The sequence below is a fragment of the Oncorhynchus keta genome, chromosome 7, assembly GCF_023373465.1.
Source record: "Oncorhynchus keta strain PuntledgeMale-10-30-2019 chromosome 7, Oket_V2, whole genome shotgun sequence".
In the NCBI taxonomy this organism is placed as follows: Eukaryota; Metazoa; Chordata; class Actinopteri; order Salmoniformes; family Salmonidae; genus Oncorhynchus; species Oncorhynchus keta.
The window spans coordinates 16,546,222-16,566,780 of NC_068427.1; the positions used below are offsets into that span (position 1 = coordinate 16,546,222).

The 20,559-nt window shown below is 41.4% G+C and overlaps 1 protein-coding gene across 5 annotated transcripts in view; it reads right to left on the reverse strand.

Annotated features, from left to right (window-relative positions):
* Positions 1 to 351: 351 nt before the first annotated feature.
* Positions 352 to 20,559, reverse strand: part of LOC118386089 (E3 ubiquitin-protein ligase Midline-1) — a 58,240-nt gene continuing 38,032 nt past the window's right edge. For 3 of the 5 annotated variants that reach the window (XM_035773494.2, XM_035773496.2, XM_052522065.1), the window contains exons 2-10: positions 15,837 to 16,558; positions 8,241 to 8,336; positions 6,964 to 7,071; positions 5,187 to 5,335; positions 4,946 to 5,073; positions 3,569 to 3,712; positions 2,809 to 2,970; positions 2,479 to 2,686; positions 352 to 2,240 (exon numbers count right to left, since the gene is read on the reverse strand). In XM_035773494.2, coding sequence (XP_035629387.1) covers positions 1,892 to 2,240; positions 2,479 to 2,686; positions 2,809 to 2,970; positions 3,569 to 3,712; positions 4,946 to 5,073; positions 5,187 to 5,335; positions 6,964 to 7,071; positions 8,241 to 8,336; positions 15,837 to 16,502 — 2,010 coding nt within the window. In that variant the 5' untranslated portion in view covers positions 16,503 to 16,558 and the 3' untranslated portion in view covers positions 352 to 1,891. Of the gene's footprint in view, positions 2,241 to 2,474; positions 2,687 to 2,808; positions 2,971 to 3,568; positions 3,713 to 4,945; positions 5,074 to 5,186; positions 5,336 to 6,963; positions 7,072 to 8,240; positions 8,337 to 15,836; positions 16,559 to 18,635; positions 18,949 to 20,559 lie in introns of those variants that run through there. The other 2 variants (XM_035773495.2, XM_052522067.1) reach the window with 2 other exon arrangements.

Genomic DNA, 20,559 nt, shown 5'->3' on the forward strand with positions numbered 1-20,559 from the left:
AGTGAGGTCACGGTACATTTTAGATATGTTCTCGTCTACTTTAGTTGAAAGGATTGGGGTCCAGTGGTCTTAAAGCCATGTTAGTTGAGCATGAAAAGAGATGTCAGAAGGAATCTCATCACAGCTTAATCATTGTTGTACAGTGCTGGGGACTTCTTTAGAATAATAGTGACACACTTTTAAAAAGTGGGTTAATGAAGGATACAGTGCGACATTAATGAGACATAGTCAGTGAATTTAATCAAAGGTAAAACACATGAGGTGGTTCTCTTTGTTTCACCTACAGGGGTATCTGAATTCAATTAAAATGACTGTTAAGATTAGGTATCAGACAATGAAAAAGCGTCATCATTACAATTGAGATGTTTTATTACAAATTCACGACTTGAAAAGTGTGTTGATGTCACTTTATTACATTTTTAACAAGGAATGTATACTAGTGTGAAAATAATGATGCAGGCATCAGACAAAGTCAAATTGCTCAAATACCAAATGTATGTGAACATACAGAGCCAATATGTGAGAAGAAAACAGCAAGGTATTTACAGATATTGCACATGGTGCATTTAATTACAAGTAACTCCCTGTAGGTCTAAGCCCTTTAGATCGCCATATCTACTCAGCTAACATATGGAATTGGTAATAAAATGTATAATTTAGCCATTTGATTTAGAATTTTAGGACGCGTGTGAACAGGGACAATGGTTTCAACTAGCTACCACATACACAAAGTCGAAATTACAGTATATATCATCAAATAAATCATTAAAAAACTTTGTGGCTGCGGTAACGAGTGACGACCAGGTACACCTCCAATATAAAATGTTTTTTCTCGAAGTGGCCTGCATGTCCTACTTATATCAGTACACACCTAACAACCTAATCATTCTGAAAGTTATATTCAATCAAATAAGCCACAAGTAGCAAATAAGCGCATTTTTCAAAACCAAATTCGACACACTTTCTTTGACCAGACAAAAAACTCCTGTGCTTGAGATGAGCAAAAAATAAATAAAACGCCCAGTTGTCCCTCTCGCTTCACCTCTCTGGTCTTTAGCAGAAACACACAAGGAGCTATTCAATATTCAAAATTCCATCACCATGTGACGCGGTGGTGTTTCAATCGACTCTATAAGTTATTTCTGTGTCAAAATTGAACTTAAAATGGCTTCTATTTCAAATTTACATTTTCAGCAATAGTAAGCTTTTTAACATCATAGTGGTTTTCAACAAAGAGAAGATGAAGAATTGTCTCGGTTAATTTGTCAATCATAGTCGAGTTGTCAGTGCACTAAATCACCCTAAGAAGAACTCTTAAAATAACTCTTAACATGCTTATTATAACTCTAATTGTAGAGAGGATCTTGGTACACCTGCATGAAACAGAACAGGTGTAGATGACTAATCCTGTTACGACTGCTTTATGAAGTAATCCGTGGTACTGCTGCTGTGATGCCGTGTCAAAATCAACAGGTTGCACACGGACCGTTCATCAACACGCTGCCAACGATGGACACACGGAAAGACGGAAACAACCTTCTACATTTGTAAGAAGGAAATCAACTATTCTCAGAGCTGCATGAAAATACGTTTGACTGAATTTCAAAACGTTATATCCATCTTCCTCTCTCAGCGCACCCCAAAACCCAACACAAATACATATAGTAGTGTACATTAATGTGCAAAGCAAGAAATAAAATCCAATAGATGGTTTCCATAAATAATTCAAAAAATTAATTGACTTCTAGAAAGAGCATGATTAGAGACATCTGTGACCATGGCTTTATTCTGTTTTATACAGCATTGGTGATGTGACAAAAAGGCAGCCAGGTGAGGCTGTAATCAGTTTGTTCTGCTACCTCTGTGTCTCGGTGTTCTATTAGCTGGACTGTTAATCCCGGCAGTCTGTTCCCTCTAGGTGGTCTGGGATGGGCAGCCCTGTGAGGACGGTCAGACACTTGTTCCACACGTTGAACACGGGACAGACTGGCTGAGCGAAGGCGATGTCGAACGTGTACAGGTGCTGTGAGCCGGCGCCATCGTAGAAGGCCAGGGAGCCAGCATCGTAGTCCAGCAACACCCCCACACGACGCAGGTGGGGGGACGGTTCGATGGGCATCTCCTTGCTGTTGTGACGTACTACCCAGGAGTTGTTGCAGCGAGACAGTACCCACGAGGCAGAGTTCTTGCCGATCCACTCATGTTTCGGTGCTGACTTGTAAGCAACGCCCACAGCAAACCTGATAAAGATAGAAAAATTGAACATTGAATGTTGATGGCTAATTTCCTGGTCGTGGTCAAATTGCACCGATGGGAAATGATAGGCCTAACGTCCTAGAGATTTTTGATTTTAAGATTACGTTTACTATAGTGTAACAGAGACCATGATTGGATTTCCCAATCTGATTCTCACACACATTTGTCTCTCCAAATGTTCTAGTCTGATGTACTTTAAACACCACAGGTTCATATCCTTACCATGTGCTCCCTCCTATCAAGGCTTCCCAGTAGTGGCGCCCACTGTCGATGTACACATTCCCTGTGATGCCATAGCTGCCCTGGCTGGTGAAGCGGTCCTGAGTGTGGCTCTTCTTGGACAACGTCTCGTCTCGCTCCACTGTCAGGTTGTCATGGGAGACCTTCAGCTTCTTGTGAGCAGACTTTGGGTCCAACTTGAATGGTTGACCTGTGAATTGACCAATAATAGATTAACAGTAAACAATGGTAAATATGCTATCTCCATATATCAAATCTCCAAAGATGCTTAATGATATCAGCATGGTGCAGCTATTCGAAACGCAAACATACTGTTGGTCTTGAGTTTCCAAGGCTCACTGCTGCGACTCCCTGCCTGATTGATGGCCTTGACGATGAACATGTACTTGGTGCCACACTGGAGTCCATGCACCGTGTAGTGGTTCTGCTTGATGTTGGGCACAATCATCCAGCTATCAGCCGAGTTACACAAACCTAGAGCACAGACAAAGACAATCAGTTAATGGCAGATGAGAGAGAAAAAACAACCACCGGATTGTAACAAACACACAATGTAAAATACATTTGTTGAGATAAGAACACCTCCAATGAATCCTTCTCCAATTGTTGTCATTAAATCACACAATAACATGCACTATTCACTGTAGTATGAACAGGCACTGGGGCAGAAGAGGGCCAATTGCTTGATTCAGCATGCTGTAACCCTGTTAGGGTGATCTATTCCAACAGTCTGTCACTTACATGAGCCACAGGGAAAAATTCAGCCCATAATCTGCCTGTGTACTCTTGCCTAGAGTCTGGTGCCAGAGAGATACAGAGCAGAGATCTCTGATATCTTATTATCCACACAATGAAATGGTTGTTGCCCCCTTGCTGAAATGACACATTATTTATTTGATCAGGATGGTGCAATGAAGGCCCTGAAGCCAAATACAATAAGAGGCTTTCTATGTATGATTGCTCTCAAATAGCCTACCTTTCATGATTTAAATGTTGTACCACAACAGACGTACTGTACAGACACACCCAACATACTGTGCTGAGGGCATCTAGACAAGAATTGTATACTTACTGACAACATTGGCTTGTCCGGTGAAGATGGCATACTGAAGCTCATAGGAGACGACACAAAACTCGTCATCAGACGTCCAGTGAACAGTGATGGTGTCGTTCGATGCCGTACACAATTCCGCCCGGATTATTGGGGGATTTGGTGCTGCAAATAGAAAAGTATAGTTACTTTTATTCACGTCAGTTCCTGGTATGTGTCATTTAATGACAACAGTGATGGACAGTTGTCATAACACACAGAAGAGTACAGCACTGCGGATTAACACAATCAGTGTATTTTCTTATGTCCAACGTGTTATGTGCAGGGGATTGGAGATCTTAGGTAAATACAACCAAGCCCACTCTTGCAAGTTACTTTTACTCCGCGTTTCTTTTTCTTATTTATTTAACTAGGCAAGTCAGTGAAGAATTAATTCTTATTTACAATGACGGCCTAGGAACAGTGGATTAACTGCCTTGTTCAGGGCAGAACGACAGACTTTGCCAGCTCGGGGATTCAATCCACTAACTTTTCGGTTACTGGCCCAATGCTCTAACCACTAGGCTACCTGCCGATTCAGGTGGTAAAGTTGCTGCTCCTTGAGCTACAACCCACTGCCTCAATACAGAACAGAGGACATGACACCCTGCTGAGAATGTCCTAAAAGCCAGAGCAGTCAAAAGCCATTTCATTCAACTGTAAACAAACCTCAAACTGTATCTTCTAAACTTGTGAGCATTTCGTTGCCCTCAGGAAGCACTCAACAAAGCACCAGGAGGATTACAAAGTCAAAACCACTGTACACGCCACATAGCTTCTGACATGGAATGCTACACACACACACACACACACACACACACACACACACACACACACACACACACACACACACACACACACACACACACACACACACACACACACACACACACACACACACACACACACACACACACACACACACACACACACACACACACACACACACACACACACGGGTTGCTACACACACACACACACACACATGAGAACATACACATTATACACACATATTCACAGCGATTTTGTGTTGTAGATACGTGGTAGTAGAGTAGTGGCCTGAGGGCACACACTTAATGTGTTGTGAAATCTGTTCTGAAATGTATTGTAATGTTTTAAAAATGGTATAACTGCCTTAATTTTGCTGGACCTCAGGAAGAGTAGCTACTGCCTTGGAGTAGCTAATAGGGATCGATAATAATTACAAATACAAATACAGTGTAGCTGTTTTCACTTTGTCTGTTTAAGAAATAGATAAACAGGGATTGCACTATACCATCATCTCCTATTTCAGATCGGAGTTATAGATACGTTCTTAATATCCTTAACATCAAGGATCATGTTCGGAATTGCGTTCACCTGTGAGGTAATCCAAGCTTTCCAGCATTTTCTTTTCCCTTGTGAAGTCCAACGCAAACGTATCAAAGGTGTCATGTAGGTTGATCTCTGGTATCAGGATCTGAGAGGATGCTGTTGCCATGGACACTCTGAAACCCAAAGATACAGGATTCACGTGACATTTCTCTTATTACAACCTGTGACTCTCAGTCAGTTGGGGTTTGGAACGTTATCACCACAATCGGTTGACTTGATAGCTCACCTTTCACAGATGCTTTTGGCTGTTTGCAGGAAGCGGGCATGGTCTGTCTCCTTGAGGGTGTGATCAGCCTGAGTGATGAGGGACGACGATCTCTCAATGATCTGCTTGCAGCTGGCGATCTGCTGGGCTAGCTTCCGCAGCCGTATAGCCTGAAAAGAAAAATGGATGATTGAATTCACTGGTGCAGAGGCAGGTACAGTAGACCTGCAGTATCAAGTCTACAAACCTACTTCTCAGGCTACTGCGGCTTCAGAAACTGAAGGACTACCCAACGCCCCAGGTTCAATTGAGTTGACAGTTCCTTCTTTAATGGTCACGGTCACGGTCAAGAGGTCATTCATTTGTACATAAACAGATCACCATTTTCTCCAATTCAAAACATGCTTTTATTTCACCACATCTGCTTAAATCATTATAAGAGACACACTTTGAGGATGGCATGAGGAGAATCTACATCCTCCATAACATCACCAAGGTAACAGAGCCATTACATCCTCCCCTCTGGGAGTATGGCTGCTTGCCCCCTCCGTCCATCGGCAGGGAGCAGAAAGCAGCCTCTGACTCCTGACTGTGACATGAGGCACAGGGTGAGGAAGGAAGCAGTGCTCCTCAGAGGAATCACAGGAAACAGGTGTGATGTGGCTCTGAACATGGCACAGCATGCCAGAGCCATCCCTCCGAGCCCCTCAATCCCTCTCTAATGACACTTATTTTTAATTTTTTATCTAACCTTTATTTAACTAGGCAAGTAAGTTAAGAACAAATTCATATTTACAATGACGGCCTACCCCGGCCAAACCCGGACGACGCTGGGCCAATTGTGCGCCGCCCTATGGGACTCCCAATCACAGCCGGTTGTGATACAGCCTGGAATCGAACCAGGGTCTGTAGTGACGCCTCTGGCACTGAGATGCAGTTCCCCCAATATTGGGGGAAAGGGATGGAAACCACTAAAGGAGCAGAGTGGATTTGTTTAAGTTTCCTAAATGCTGTGCCAACAATACTCCCTTACTGTTAGCAAGCATACTACAGGATACATACTGTATTGCACGTACACAACCAAGCTATTACAGCTGGATCAGTCACACAGCACTGAACTGACAACACTTTTTCATCAAATCTGAATTCCAGAGGAAATTAAATCATGCATTCTAACAAAGATGCCGACTCTGGGGACAATTGATGAAACATTTTGAGGCAGGCGTATGTTGAATGTGTTGTTTTACCCAGTGGTCTGAATCTCCTGGTTTGCAGTTCCATTATGGTGGCTTGCAAAGTGATATGTAATTTCTATTGGAATCCAGCCAGAGTAAGGATATCCAAAAATGTGAACTTTTAATCATCTGCTACCTGCATTTAGAATGACTGCCAAGGTAGGAAACATTTTAGAAATGTTACTACCTAAACTATCCCAACGGGAACAACTCAGTAACCGGTGCAATAAATCAAACTACTAACAGATTGTATTATTTCGTTATGTATGTTATGTATCTTTGTGTAGCATGAGATCAATCGATCAATTTGCATGCAAAGACACACATATTGAAACAAACAGTTCTAAAAACAACCTGCAGTTAGCATGCTGGGAAATATGATAATGATGGCCGTTGTTTTTGAGATTGTGTGAGAGTGTACATCCTCAGCCTTAACAGAAAGTTCAACCTTGGGGGCACGAGGAGGATGAAGAGCAAGACTGAGAATCTCCCAAGGGATAGGCAGCCTGACCCATCTGCCCTCCTCAGTAACCATCAAAACATACTAACGCCTAAGAAATGACCTTGCCCTCCTTTATCTTGGTGGCTATCATCTGCCTTCTCTGCTGTATGATGTCGATCAGGAGGTCACATTCTTCAAGGAGCTTGTTCTCTTGTCTTGATGCGTTGCACTTTGGAAGAGATTAGAACAGGGATGGTCAAATATATTAATGTGGTAGTTGATGGTTTTTCATTGCGGTGGCTTTGGCCTGATACAGGATAAAATATAGTACAATCAAACATTTACAAATATTAATTGTTAAAATAAAATAATGCTCATATACAGTAACAAAGCCACTCTGGCTCGTATGAGATAACAGTCCACTTGAGGCAGAAGATCTACCTAGGGTTTCCCAGATTAGATCTACACAATACAGTCATCACACACAGGATAGCACAGTGCCGCAGGTGAGAATCAGCAGAGCATAGTCATTGCAGCAGTAGTTCTGTGTTCCTAAATACAGCCAGAGCTACTACATGGCCCAGTCTCTCTTTCATCTCTCTGTGGGCACGTTGTGTCATCAGTGTCATTTTAGTCCCTCAATTGGTTCATGCACAAACGTTTTTGTGCTGTGTTCTAACATTCTATTCCCCAAATAACCCTTTACCATGCACATACACACAGACATTCAGCACGCTACAGTAAGATTAGCCTATATCCTACTTTATACAATTAGATTTACTGGCATATCCACTTTATTGTGTACCCAGTGAACATATTCATCTCAGTAACTGTGTCCGTGAGATAACATTATGTTACACCGAGAGCTTGGGACTATAAGGTTCTATCTGCATTTTTGTCAAACTTGAGTAATTGACATACTTTATTCTCTTCAATGTACTCTACCTATATAGTGCTCTAGATACCCCAATTCATGTTGTTAATTTGAAAAAAAGTGCTGACACCATTTAAACCAGTGAGGGTTCGGAACTTTAGAGCTTTTTGCACATACAACCTTAAAGTCCCAAGCTCTCGATATGTCACAGTTCTCTAACATGTTCGCCGAATTGCAAAGTTTTGCATTTCACAGAATCTGGTGAGCTTGAATCCTAAACGACAATATTGAGGTTTGAGGCAAGTTATTTTCTTAAACCAATCAGAGATATTCCTTTTCCTTTTCTATGCCCTTTATGTCAGCAACCACTGTATCTATTCTGGCACGTAAATGGGTTAAATTTGACCATACTCACAAGGAAGAAATCAACAAATCATATCATCAAATAATCAAACATTAGAAATGACACAGAAACTGGGAGATGTGCCACATAGCCTAATAGGGAAATAGATAAACATCCTTACCTCCACATGTTGGCAAGTCTGAATCAACTTGCCCATCAGAGTTTCCAACTCATTGTTCCTCTTGATTAGATTGCTGAGGTTAGAGTCCAAGGCTTGCTGTGGAAAAAAAGAACAGAACAAAACTATGAACAACAGAGTATGTAACTGAAAATAATGTTCCTCTAGCAAACTGTACACAGTTCACAACATTTAGAAAGAACGGGGGAAGTCAAAATCACAACCATGCCTGTTCACTGGTGGAAGATGATAAACTAACAGAGAATCCCTTCGTAGGGTCTGGTTGTGTACCATTTGGTGTGTGATCAGTCAGTCAGTAACCTCTGTGCTAGCCCCAATGCCAGAGCTCCCATCGTTCTGCCTGCTCACTAAGCTCCCAAAGTCGAGAGGGACAAGAAGAGCATCTGCCAGAGATTTAGTCAACTAAACCACGCATGCATTAATCACCCACTGATGGCTCAGATCAAACTCTCTCACAGCTTGACTATCTACGGCAGAGCTGTACATCTACAGCTCTGCTCTATGGCTCAGGTGAATATTTGGGAAGTTCTCTTTGGCCGTTATGCATCCAGAAGGTTCTTTACATTGTATTATTGTCTGGCACAATGATTTAGATTGCAATGTATTACTCTTCTCCATGAAGGATTACATTGTCTTGCCACAGGGTTTATGCAGTGAGGCATAAGGAGGACACAAGAGCATTGGTTAGATGTCTGAGAGGGTTATTTGTTAACGGTATATGATCCTGGATGAGTTTAATACTGTGATTATGCTCCAGGAGAATTGTTACGTGTGTATGGGTCTATAGATAACATCATGAGCCTACTTCACTGAATAAACACAGTAAGCGAATACAAAAATGGAGTGCTGTACCATTATGTTGCCCTCTAGATAACAGTCAATTGAAATGAACAACTTGTTGAAATACTATTTTTTTTATCATATTAAGTACAAGCCCAGATGTATGATCTTAATTTGATCAGCCTGTTGCAGTAGAACTTTCCTGCAATGCAGGACATTTTTAACTTGTCGTATATTTGAGGTTTGTCATTTCCACTTTGAAATTTCAGATTTGATTTTCCCTTTCATCTCCTACAAAAATGTACATGAATTATAATCCACATAATAATTCACATTTCCTGTTGTAGTAAACTGGCTCAAATTAAGATCCTACATCTGTACTGTATGATGAAATGTTTAAAGAATTGAGTGAACAGAGAGCATAGAACTTTGGAGATCTGAAGGTGTCTGTGAAGTCACTGTTTAGCTAATGGTGGGGAAAGCTCTCTCAGGTCGGCCTTTTCGCATTGCGATTTCATAAGGGTCTGTGCGTCAGCCGTCAGTGTGTACAGAAATAGCATATTATTTTTTTTACTGCTCTCACCAAGATTATTTATTTATATTCAAGCAGAGGTGTTGAAACCATAAGAATAGCTCTGTGTTGTTGTGGATGGAAGGTGAAGGGGACCGACCCGGAGAGCCCTGGCTAGATAACAGCTGAGCAAGCTGAAGTAGCCTCACCAGAACAACAACCCACACACTACAACGCAATGAAAAATGCTCCAATGCAGTTCCTAAAGTATGAATGGATGTGTTATAATAATTGAATCTACCGAAAAAGGCAATTATATACAGCAGTGTGTTAATTTGTATGTATGCCTGTATAGTTGTATAATGCACTTGAAATAATTGCCTTGGTGAAGAAAGTTTACATAATGCGAAAACAAAAGACGTCATAGAGGGTATAGTAATGAATGATATGCCTCTTGGTGGGTTAACACTCTGTTGCCAGGCCAAAACAACATTGCTTTATGTAAATAGGGTATTTCCCTCGCTCTCCTGTCTCTCTTCCATAAACGTTTGACAGTTAGGGTGACATGCCAGTTGGCATTTCAACTCCCAACAGGAGATAAAGCATCCACTTCCTCTCAGAGATGATTTATCCTGTGCCATTAATCTGAGAGGATTTGGATCCCTGCAGAAGCTCCCAGAACAACTCTGAGAGGAGAGACAGCAGGCCCATGCTGGAGACTAGATAACCCACTCTGCCAACTCCATCTCTCTCTGTTACTCATTTTAGGTGGACGTGGCCTCCTTTAGCCTTTTAAGGGTTGATGCACAGTTTTTGATCGTGGCCACTGGCAAGTCATCTACATGGTGAATTTTATTGTTTTGCATGTGAACACACTCTTCCCAAGAAATGCACTATTTTATAATATTTTAACAGAGTTTGAAATAATAAACCAGGCTGCTGCCTGCCTTTTTACAATCGACACAATCAAAGCATTCACCGTCCTTAGATCAGGCGGTAAAATTATGGAAAAGTTGGCAGGACAGTTTCCAAACATCGACAGTGGTCTGACCTGTCCGGTTTTTGTCAGAAAGGAAGAGAGACTGAGCAAGCCAAAGAAAGGTGTGGGACCAAAAGCATTCCTCGTCCGGAGGAAGCAGCTATTCTTCTCTCATCACATCTGGATTACTTTCGGAAAACAGAACTCCATTGCAGGGAACTGTATAAACATGTTCTATGGTTGAGGCAAAAAGTTGTACAATGAATCATTATAGTAGCGGAAATGAAGTTGAGAATCTTTCAATGAAAATATGAAAAATATGTCAGATGAAAGTGAGGGCAAAATGTAAAACTACTGGAAAATCTACAGTACCATAACCAATAACGATCAGTCTCATTATATAAAAGGGAAAAATATTTTAACCTCCTTACCCTCTCTTCCTCACCTCTCTGTCTGCATTCATTTTTTAAACATTTTATTTTACCAGGCAAGCCAGTTAAGAACAAATTCTTATTTTCAATGACGGCCTAGGAACAGTGGGTTAACTGCATATTCAGGGGCAGAAAGACAGATTTGTACCTTGTCAGCTCGGGGGTTTGAACTTGCAACCTTCCGGCTACTAGTCCAACGCTCTAACCACTAGGCTACCCTGCCGCCCCATTCATCCTAAGGTAACATAAGAGATTTCAGACATGTACAGGTATCTAAATACTACTGCTACGTCTTTGATTCGTGTTCTTCCTACGTTAGTCAGAGAGTGCTACAGTGCATGTGCCCTCTGGGATGTAACCAAATAGGGCAATGATGGGGGTTGGCAGAGGACCATCAGCATACTGTAGTCTAGCTCGTCAAGACTTGTGAAAATAAGAAATAGGGCCTGCTAAGTGTAATTCATTTTGCAACACATGTAGGGTTCTTTTTGCATTGAGGCCTATGGCTGCATCTCCATGTTCAAATATATCTTATCCTTTTCAAAAAAACCTCTCTGTTTAACATTATTTATTTAGATAGGATTATTTTGTACTTTGGCTGTTGTATATTTTATAGGTTTAACTTCAAAAGGTGAAGCGGGTTGACTTTTCAAAATCAAGACAATAGCCCCATGTGACAGACACGGAGCACATAGAACAGTGCTGCAACAACATCAAATGAAGCCAAGACCAGGTCATCCTAGCCCCACTGTGTATGCTGACATGGGGAGATAGTATGACAATACCTTGGTACTCAGGTCAGGGGGAATAGAAACAGACAAAAAGTAATCATGCACAAGGGTATTAAGGTCTATGACGATAAGTAAGGACCAGTGTGGTTGTGACATTACAATTGCCATGCTCAGGATAACTTCATCCATTTGTTTCTGCCTCAGAAATTCTAATCAGATATATTGTAGGATTTGTGGTGAAAAATGAGACCACGCACACTGCTAGCCGTTTTTGTAATTTGATCAGCAATTTACTGTATTAATCAACAGTATAATACTGTATAAATTAAACAAAGTAGATTACCGTAGAATGCACAGTAAAGTACTGTATTTGTTTTACAGCACACTGAAAGACCTTTCTGTAATTTTAACAGTAAAACACTGTAGAACGCACAGTAAAATACCTTATTTTTAAAAAGTATTAATTATGTTGCATTGTGGGAAAATGTGGGCGGGGAAAGAGTCTCTGGTTCATTACATATTTTAAAGCATGCCTTGAAAGAGGCTATATTAGTTGGACCTGTGAGTGAGAATGCTGTACCCCCACAGAATACAGTAATATACTGTATTTTTGGATTTCTACAAATCTTGTCCTGAAACTCTACAGTAGCTTATTGCTGCCAGTAATTACTGTAATTCAGAATATAGTACCATATTGCATTTTTGGAGCACCAAAAGCCTTTTAAACATTAGTGGATGCATGGTGTTGTTGTTTCTCACTCATTAACATATTTTGAGGCTATGTTTGTTGCACCCGCTAGTGAAAGTGCTGTACCAATTTATTTCATATGTGGTAGTAGTTACCTAATACTTAATCTGATATAGGAGACAGATCAGAGTGGCAGAAAGTCTAAAATTGTTGAAGGTTGAGTGCAGGGCAAAACAGATCAAAAGGACATGAAACACCTAGTATTCATTAATATGCTATACTATGCAAATACATACAACCAACTGCTTGCTCTAATTCCTTGTAATTACAGTAAAATACTGTAGAAATAATTGTCTTAGTTTATAGTCACTTTTACTTTATTGTACTGTGTTTCATTGCTCTGGCATGAATTTACTGTGAATATTTCAGTATTGTATTGGCACCATTCAGAGATGACCTAGATAATAAGATGTCTTGTTGCAATTACAATTATTCTGAAGACCAATGTATCCTTAACTACAACATTTTTAGTAACAGTTAGATACACATTTACTTGCTATGACTGTGACATGTTTTTTTTAAATCAACCTTGGTTTACTGCCCAACCTTGGTTTAAGTTGCTATGGACAAGAGCACCCACTAAATGACCAAAATATAAATGTTAAAAATTCAAACTTGCAAAGAACACTGGGTAATATGTCGCTGCATGGGCAATTTCAGTAATGTACTGTAAATTAGATTACAGTAACATTTTTGGTGAACATGTTTGGATTACCGTAAAATGGATTACAGTAGCGTACTGTAAAATAAATGATAGTAACTTACTCGCAAGTTGCGGCCAGTAAGTAACTGTACATTTTACAGTTTTACAGTGAGGTAGATAGAGCATCTTACATCTGGCAAGTAATATTGGACATACATGGGTTATAGTTGACCAGAAGTCTGCCACTGCCCACTCTTAGTAATACCAGTAAAATACAGTACAACAGTGAAGTAGGGGATAGTTATTTTCCTAGTAATGTAAATCTTGTAAAACGTTTTTTTTATAGTGTTCTCTCTTGTGTTTATGTAACAGTATGATGGCACAAAAAGTGAAACTATGTTCCATGGTGCATATCTATATACTGTATGTATAGATATGTCACTACTCATTACATAAACTATGCAGATCTCGCATAGAGGCCATGAAGCTATCCACAATCAAATGTGGACTATATTCTAAAGGTCAGGTTTACCGAGCATTTGCACATGTGCAAAATATGCTCCTGATATTTTCAGAGGGGAATAAGAGAGCCCCGGAAATGATCTAGATTTGACCTTAATATAATTTCTACTGTATATTGCATCATATTTGATACTCTAGTCTGTAGGTTTTATTCCCCATTGAAAATAGCAGCTATAAAGTCTTAGTAGACCTGTCCCTGAATGTAGAGTCGAAGTAATACTTTAGATACCGTATATATCACCTGGTCTGTTTCCTCCTGTTCGCTCCTCTCACTGAGATAGCAGTCTGGAGTTCTCTGCACAATGACAGCATGATCAAACAAAGGAGAAACTGGTTAAGGCTGATGCTCTGACCTCAATCGCGGTACTGCAATCTAAGATTACCGCATCTCAGTTTCACTGGGAGTCTGGGACCAAGCTTGACATTCGCCATTGGCATTCTCTTTGTTGTTGATGAAAGGACAAGTAAAAAATAGTTTGTGTGTATCATGTAATGCAAAACCCCCTTTTTATGATTCATGCTCAAGTAGTGTTATATATTTATATGTGTGTGAAAAGCCCTGTGGTCTTTCAGAGCCGTGCGTGGAAGCCATGTGAACGATAGAAACCTTTTCGCTAGACTTGACACCTCAGTTGCTACACTGTTACACTGACTTCTTATTTACTAAAGGCATTAACTAAACACTGTCTTATGCAAATATTTATATTTGTAAATGTATACGCCATCAATAGCCTGTGATAAAATGACAATAGATAGGCTATGTCTACTGTACTGTACAAACAAAAGATGGTAAAAAATGTTAACTACAAAAAAAGTTTTAGCGTCCACTTGATGAGTTGCAAATACTAAAATAACAACTTTACCGAGAAGACATTTCAACAGTTTACATGTTGATCAATATAGAATGTAAAAGGTGGAGGTCTGATAACATCACAGCCCTGCTTGCTGCATCACTTGACAGAACTTGTCAAATGTGAGGGTCAATTCACATGTGAAAGGCTAACTATAACACACAGCTGCATGGTTCTGCCTGGTAATAAAGCATTCATTGCTCCCATGAGGTTTCTGGAGCCATGATCGTGTCCCACGGCGTGTGTTGGCAAAATACTAACCCACAAAGCCCAAATCTCAGTGCTTTGACAGGGGCTCATTCAAGTCTAAAGTGGAAGGAATGCGTGGCCACCTTTTTTTTGTGTGTTCCAGCTAACAAAGTCTCTCTCATGACGCCTTATTAATATGGCACCATGGAGGGAAAGTGGTTAGCTCCACTTAACCTGAAACCCTGGAAGCAATATTTTTTTATTGGTTGGAATTACGTGGCAAATGTTACGTTTAAGCCCGTCGAAGAAAGAGTGTCATGGTGTGTGATCACTCCTTGTTCCCAAAGCTCTTTGAAATATGAATAGAAATCACATTAGTTGAATGCTGTTGTACTATTGGGGAATCTGACTGAATGGGGATTTCCATTAGCCGTTTCTGTAATACTTTCTTTTAAGGTTTCGTACATCAAGAGCCCAGACATCTGTAGATATATAATACATATCATATAATAGTGAGGTTGCCTGATTGTGTATTGTGCTCTTGTACTGCACTGTTACCACCAGCAATGACTCCTTATTCACCCAGTAGACTTAGTCTGGGGAAACATATCTAGTATGATAAAAAAAGAGAGGATATCATTGGGGGAATGACTATTTATCGAAATATTGGATAATATGTATAATGTTAATGACTCAAGATTAATGTGAATCTCCAATATAATTTTACAATTCCATCATCACGATGTCTCTATGACATGTTGAACTATGTGTTTTTTTTCATCAAACTGTAGTCGGTCATAGATTTGTATGATTCAGCCACAAATAAAATATTACGTTCTGAAAACAACACACTGTATAACAATCACATCGTTTTAGTGTTTTTGAAATGCGGCTGATAGTAAGGTAGTAAGTCATGAAAAAATGAACTCATCTCTGAAAAATGTGTGGTGAATCTCCACAAAACAAAAAGTGAATGGTCAAATATTGAATTTGATCAATATTTGTGTCACGGAATTCAGGCACAATCTTGTTGATCTAGTATACTTACAAATTCAAACTTGATTTTCATCCAATATGATTGTAAATCTCACCATGTGTACACAATGAGCTCTTCACACTCAGTCATTAACTCCCCAGATGCTCCCCAGACATTCCTGAAGCTGTGCACAGTATTGTACAGTAGCATCTCTTACCTTCAGTTTCTCGTAGCGGTCGCTGAGGGCGGCTACTTGGTGGTCCCGATGCCGACCGACCAGTTTGCACAAGGCACAGATCAACTGTTCATCTGTGACACAGTACATGTTCACCTTTTCGTCCTCGTGCTCCAGACACATGAGTCCCCTGAGGTGGCAGTCCGGCATGGGCTCGATCAGACGGTGGCCAGTGAAGGGCTTCTTATTGGGGTGGGTGGCCTTCAGACATTCGTCGCAGTAGGACACCTCACAGGTGACACAGGTCTTGACGGCGTCTTGGGGAGGGTCCTGCTCACAGAACTGACACTGCACCCTCTCGCTGGGGGAGGTCATGACCGTGCTGTCTAGGGCGGCCCGCTCGCGGCGAGTCTCACTGGGGGAGTTAGGCCCGCTCACGGAAGCCTTCTGAAAGCGGTCAATGATGTTCTGCAGAGTGACGTTACGCTTCAGTCCTTCTAGGCCCCTCTGGCTGAGGGTGATGACATAGCGACAGGTTGGGCACTGGAAGGCGCTGATGGACTGCACAGGCTCGTTGGGGGTGCAGTGGGAGACTAGGATGCGGTGGGCACAGTTGAAACACAGGCTGTGAGCGCAGGGCAAGAGCAGTGGGTCCTCGAAGAGCTCCAGACAGATTGGGCAGGTCAGCTCCGACTCCAGTGTTTCCATCTTCACGCACAACAAAGCGGTGTCGTCAGCAAAATCCAAGGAAGCTGATCAGCTATCTGTAGGGATGACATGTAGTACATAATTAGAGAATGGGAGGGAGAGAGAGAGAGAGAGAGAGAGAGAGAGAGAGACAGAGAAGTGAAGGGTTCGAAAAGGGTTGAGCTATAGGGGGTTGTCAACCTTCCTAGAATATAAATTAATGAGTGGTCTTTCCACATTCCTAATTTAAGAAAACTGGAGATTACTTGATGTACTTGAGGAATAAATAGCAGGAACTGGATAACACATATGTGGTATCTTTATCAGGGGTATTGAATGAAATGAGGAAATGAGAAATGAAGACTCTTCTAACTGAGTTTTGACGTGTTCTAAACCCTTCAGACAAATATAAATGATTAAAGCGCCATAGAAATTAAAGTGATGTTCGTAAAAAAGTTAAGCAATCCATGTTGATCTTAATTTCCCCTGAACTAATACATACATATTTTATAGGGAGGCACATCTGTCCTTATTCCCTGTGATACAACAACCAAACAACTGAAGACTGTAGTTGGGAAAAACAAACAAACAAACAAACAAACAGTGAATATTTTATGTAAGCGTTTTGATGATATAACTTCGGAAACACGAAAATGACTCAAGTAGACATACAGTGCATACAAGAATAGCCATGTATACTGAAAGGCTTGGTCTGGCTAGCTAGCCCAGGGCAGTGCAGGACAGTGAGGCCAGACAGCTCAGTGAAGCAGAAGTCCCTGGCCCTGCCTGTTCACAGCTGGAGCTCCACACTGTGACTGGACTGATGGACACAGAGCCTTTGTTACAGGCCAGTCAGACACCCCAGCTGCAAGTAGACACTCTGACCACCACGTCTCCCTGTGTAAACTCTCTACCTCCACTAATTACGTGTGAAAGAAGGCAAAAGCTCATTATCAGGCCAGCCGGGCACAAGTTGTCTTTGAAGCTGTGAGGATGCAGCAATTACCCCAGGCCCCAGAGCTACAGGCCCAGGTTTGTTCCCCCTCCTATTCTAGTCAAATCTGCAGAGGCACTCAGCTAAGCTACTGTATGAGACAAGAGACAATTGTCTGTTGCACTTGTCTCCCATGTCTGTGATGCAGACAATATGAATGCATCTGTGGGGCTTTGTTGTGCTACTATTGTTGGTTTGCGCAGACATGGAGTTTAATGCAGATTTCTGAGTGTGATTTCTTTGGAGTAACAAAGTTCTCTCTGTTAACCAAGTTGACGAGACAAGCTTGCTGGCTAAATTAGTAGGGGGGAGGGGGTGGAGTTTGTGTATCCAATGTTCAAAAGTGATGCTCAGAGAGTAGAAATATAACAAGCGGTAAGGAAACACAGTATAGGCTACTGAACAGCATTCTTCAGAAACAGTTAGAAATATTATTATAGTTTATGGTTTCCTCCATTAAAAATGTAGTATAATCTTAGCATCTTGACCTTGAACACCCAAGACACTTCAAATAATCTATTTTAAATGTAATTTTAAATAATCTATTTTTCATGCCCAGTGCACATGACGCCAAGTTTAGATATTTTGCACACTGAAGTAAATTAATCTGGTGAAAAGTGAATGACAAAATCTCAACAGTACTAGCTGATAGAAAGTATATTGGTGCTCATGTCTACTGTAGTGTAAGAATAGTTGTTGTTGAAGTAGAGTGGCTACTAAATCCACAGATGATCACCGTCTTGACATGTTTGTCTCTTGTAATGTGTTTGACAAGTATACCACAAGTCAAACACAACTCATATGACACATCGGTCAGAATATATATTTTTTTGTACAGTAACAGTACAAAAAAATCCTGAAATGTGTGACCGAACATGCCCTGTAAATGATTTAGTCTCCATTCAATGAAGCCAAATAATAGTTCATAAATATGCAAAAAGATCTAAGAGCTTTGCATGAACAATACAAATACTGTACACAAATGGAAACGTCTCAGCCTTGATGTCATCATACAAACAGCCACTAAAAGCCCTAGAGTTACACAAAAACCCTGTAAAAGTATACTGTGGCAGAGAGCCAGAACAAAGTGCTTCACAGCAACTGCACCTTACGCACTCCCCTGAAAGCTTTCCCATTCATAAGCAGTTTACTTTACCCACCGATGGATTTTGCCCCGCTTTGCACTGCAGAGACATTTCAGTTGAGGGGGAACTTCTGACCCAAATCATGAAAGTATATTAAACAACAACAAAATAACCCCCCCCCCCCCGAAACGAGGCGGTGGCAGTGTGCAGTAACAGAAGAGAGGCCAGCATCCAGATGGAACAAGTCTTCATAAGGCAGTAATCCTGTGGCAGCGGAGCAGGGCTGTCATTAACCAGGAACCAGGAGACGGAGAGCAAGAGGTAGCAAGTAGCAAGCACAACAGGAAGAGCTGCCCCACAATTCCAGGAAAGCCAGCTCCACCTACAGTAGGAGAGCCGGCCAGCACTCAATTACTCACTGGAAGTATTGGCAGAGAGAGAACAAGAGAGAGAGAGAGAGAGAGAGAGAGAGAGAGAGAGAGAGAGAGAGAGAGAGAGAGAGAGAGAGAGAGAGAGAGAGAGAGAGAAAAAAAAAGAGAAAGAGCGAGAGGCTGGATATAAGCAGGGACAGAGCTCCATAGGACCCTGGTTGGTCTTGTCAGTATAGCTTTGGCCCTCACACAGGACAGACAGGTCAGTGTCCTCTGTGCTCTGAGCCCTGCCCCCTGCCGCTCTGATCCAGAGAGGAGAGAGAGGACAGCGTCAGGATCCGTTTTCCTCTGTGACCGTCACCTCTGCCTCTCCAGCGGCACAATGCTGCCCTGTGTGGCGGAACTTTTCTTGGCTGTGTCTCCAGGGATTAAAAAAAGAGAAAGCCTGACAACACACAAGCACACATATACAGGTGTAGGATTTTAATATGAGCCAGTTTGCTACAGAATAAAAAAAATTCTGCAGCAACAGGAAATGTGAATTATTATGTGAATTATAATGAATCAACATTTTTGTAGGCGTTGGTATACTTTCGTTTGGGCAAATCAAGTCTAAGTGGAAATGACAAACATTAGAAGCCATTTTAAAACTCAAAATACATTACAAGTTAGCATTTCCTGCTGAGCAGGAACATTTTCAGCAAATTAAGATCCTACATCTGTACACAGGCACGCAGGAATGTGCATACACACAGGGGATGGGATGGGTTGGGATGGGAGCCTTGCTGGCAGCAGGATTCATTCGAAACACAGGGAGGGCAGGCAGGGACCTCTGATTCCCTGTGCTCCCAAACAGCAAGTTGACCTCGACGGCACAGATTACATCTGTCTGCCTCTATACAGACCATCAGTGTCTCTCACTGAGTTGAGGTAGTAAGTCTACAAAGCTTCACAAAATCATTATTAGACCACAAAAGCTCCACATTCGGTTTTAAAATTAAACCATTCCATTTCTAGCAGTGCAATCTGTAGACATGTGTCTCTTCATGATAAGACCTGTGTTCTCTTGTATGTAACGGTTTGTGTCAACCTTCTACTATTTGCTCTTCATGTCCCTCCCTCCCTCTGGTCCATTTGAATTCTCCTATCATTCAAAATGACATTGAGATAGAATCCCCTCTCTGACAGACAGATCCATACTGTAGACATCATAGACATGCCTTGGTGAAGACAAAGGGGTGGGTATGAAAGTGAGAGACACATGGTGTTGGAGATGGCATGGGAATGTGAATGGCATTCCCCTGACTGACTTCATGTGAAGCCTCCAGCTGGGCAGGAATGCCTGCTGTACTGCGGCAGTCTTCTGTACTGTAACGTCAGTGACTCAGTGTGAGTGATTCTCAGTGGGGGAGAGTGGGGTTCATCGAAACACACTCAGGACCCAGAGGTTCCTAATGAAAAACCCATGCCCACAGTTCATTTCCACACCCATAGTAGCCTTACACACACCTGCTATTTTTTATTTAAAACAATTCTACACAAAGTACTTAAATAACATTGCCACACATATGCAACACATTCATGCAGAATACAACATGAATTAATGGCATTGTTAAAACACTGTCTAT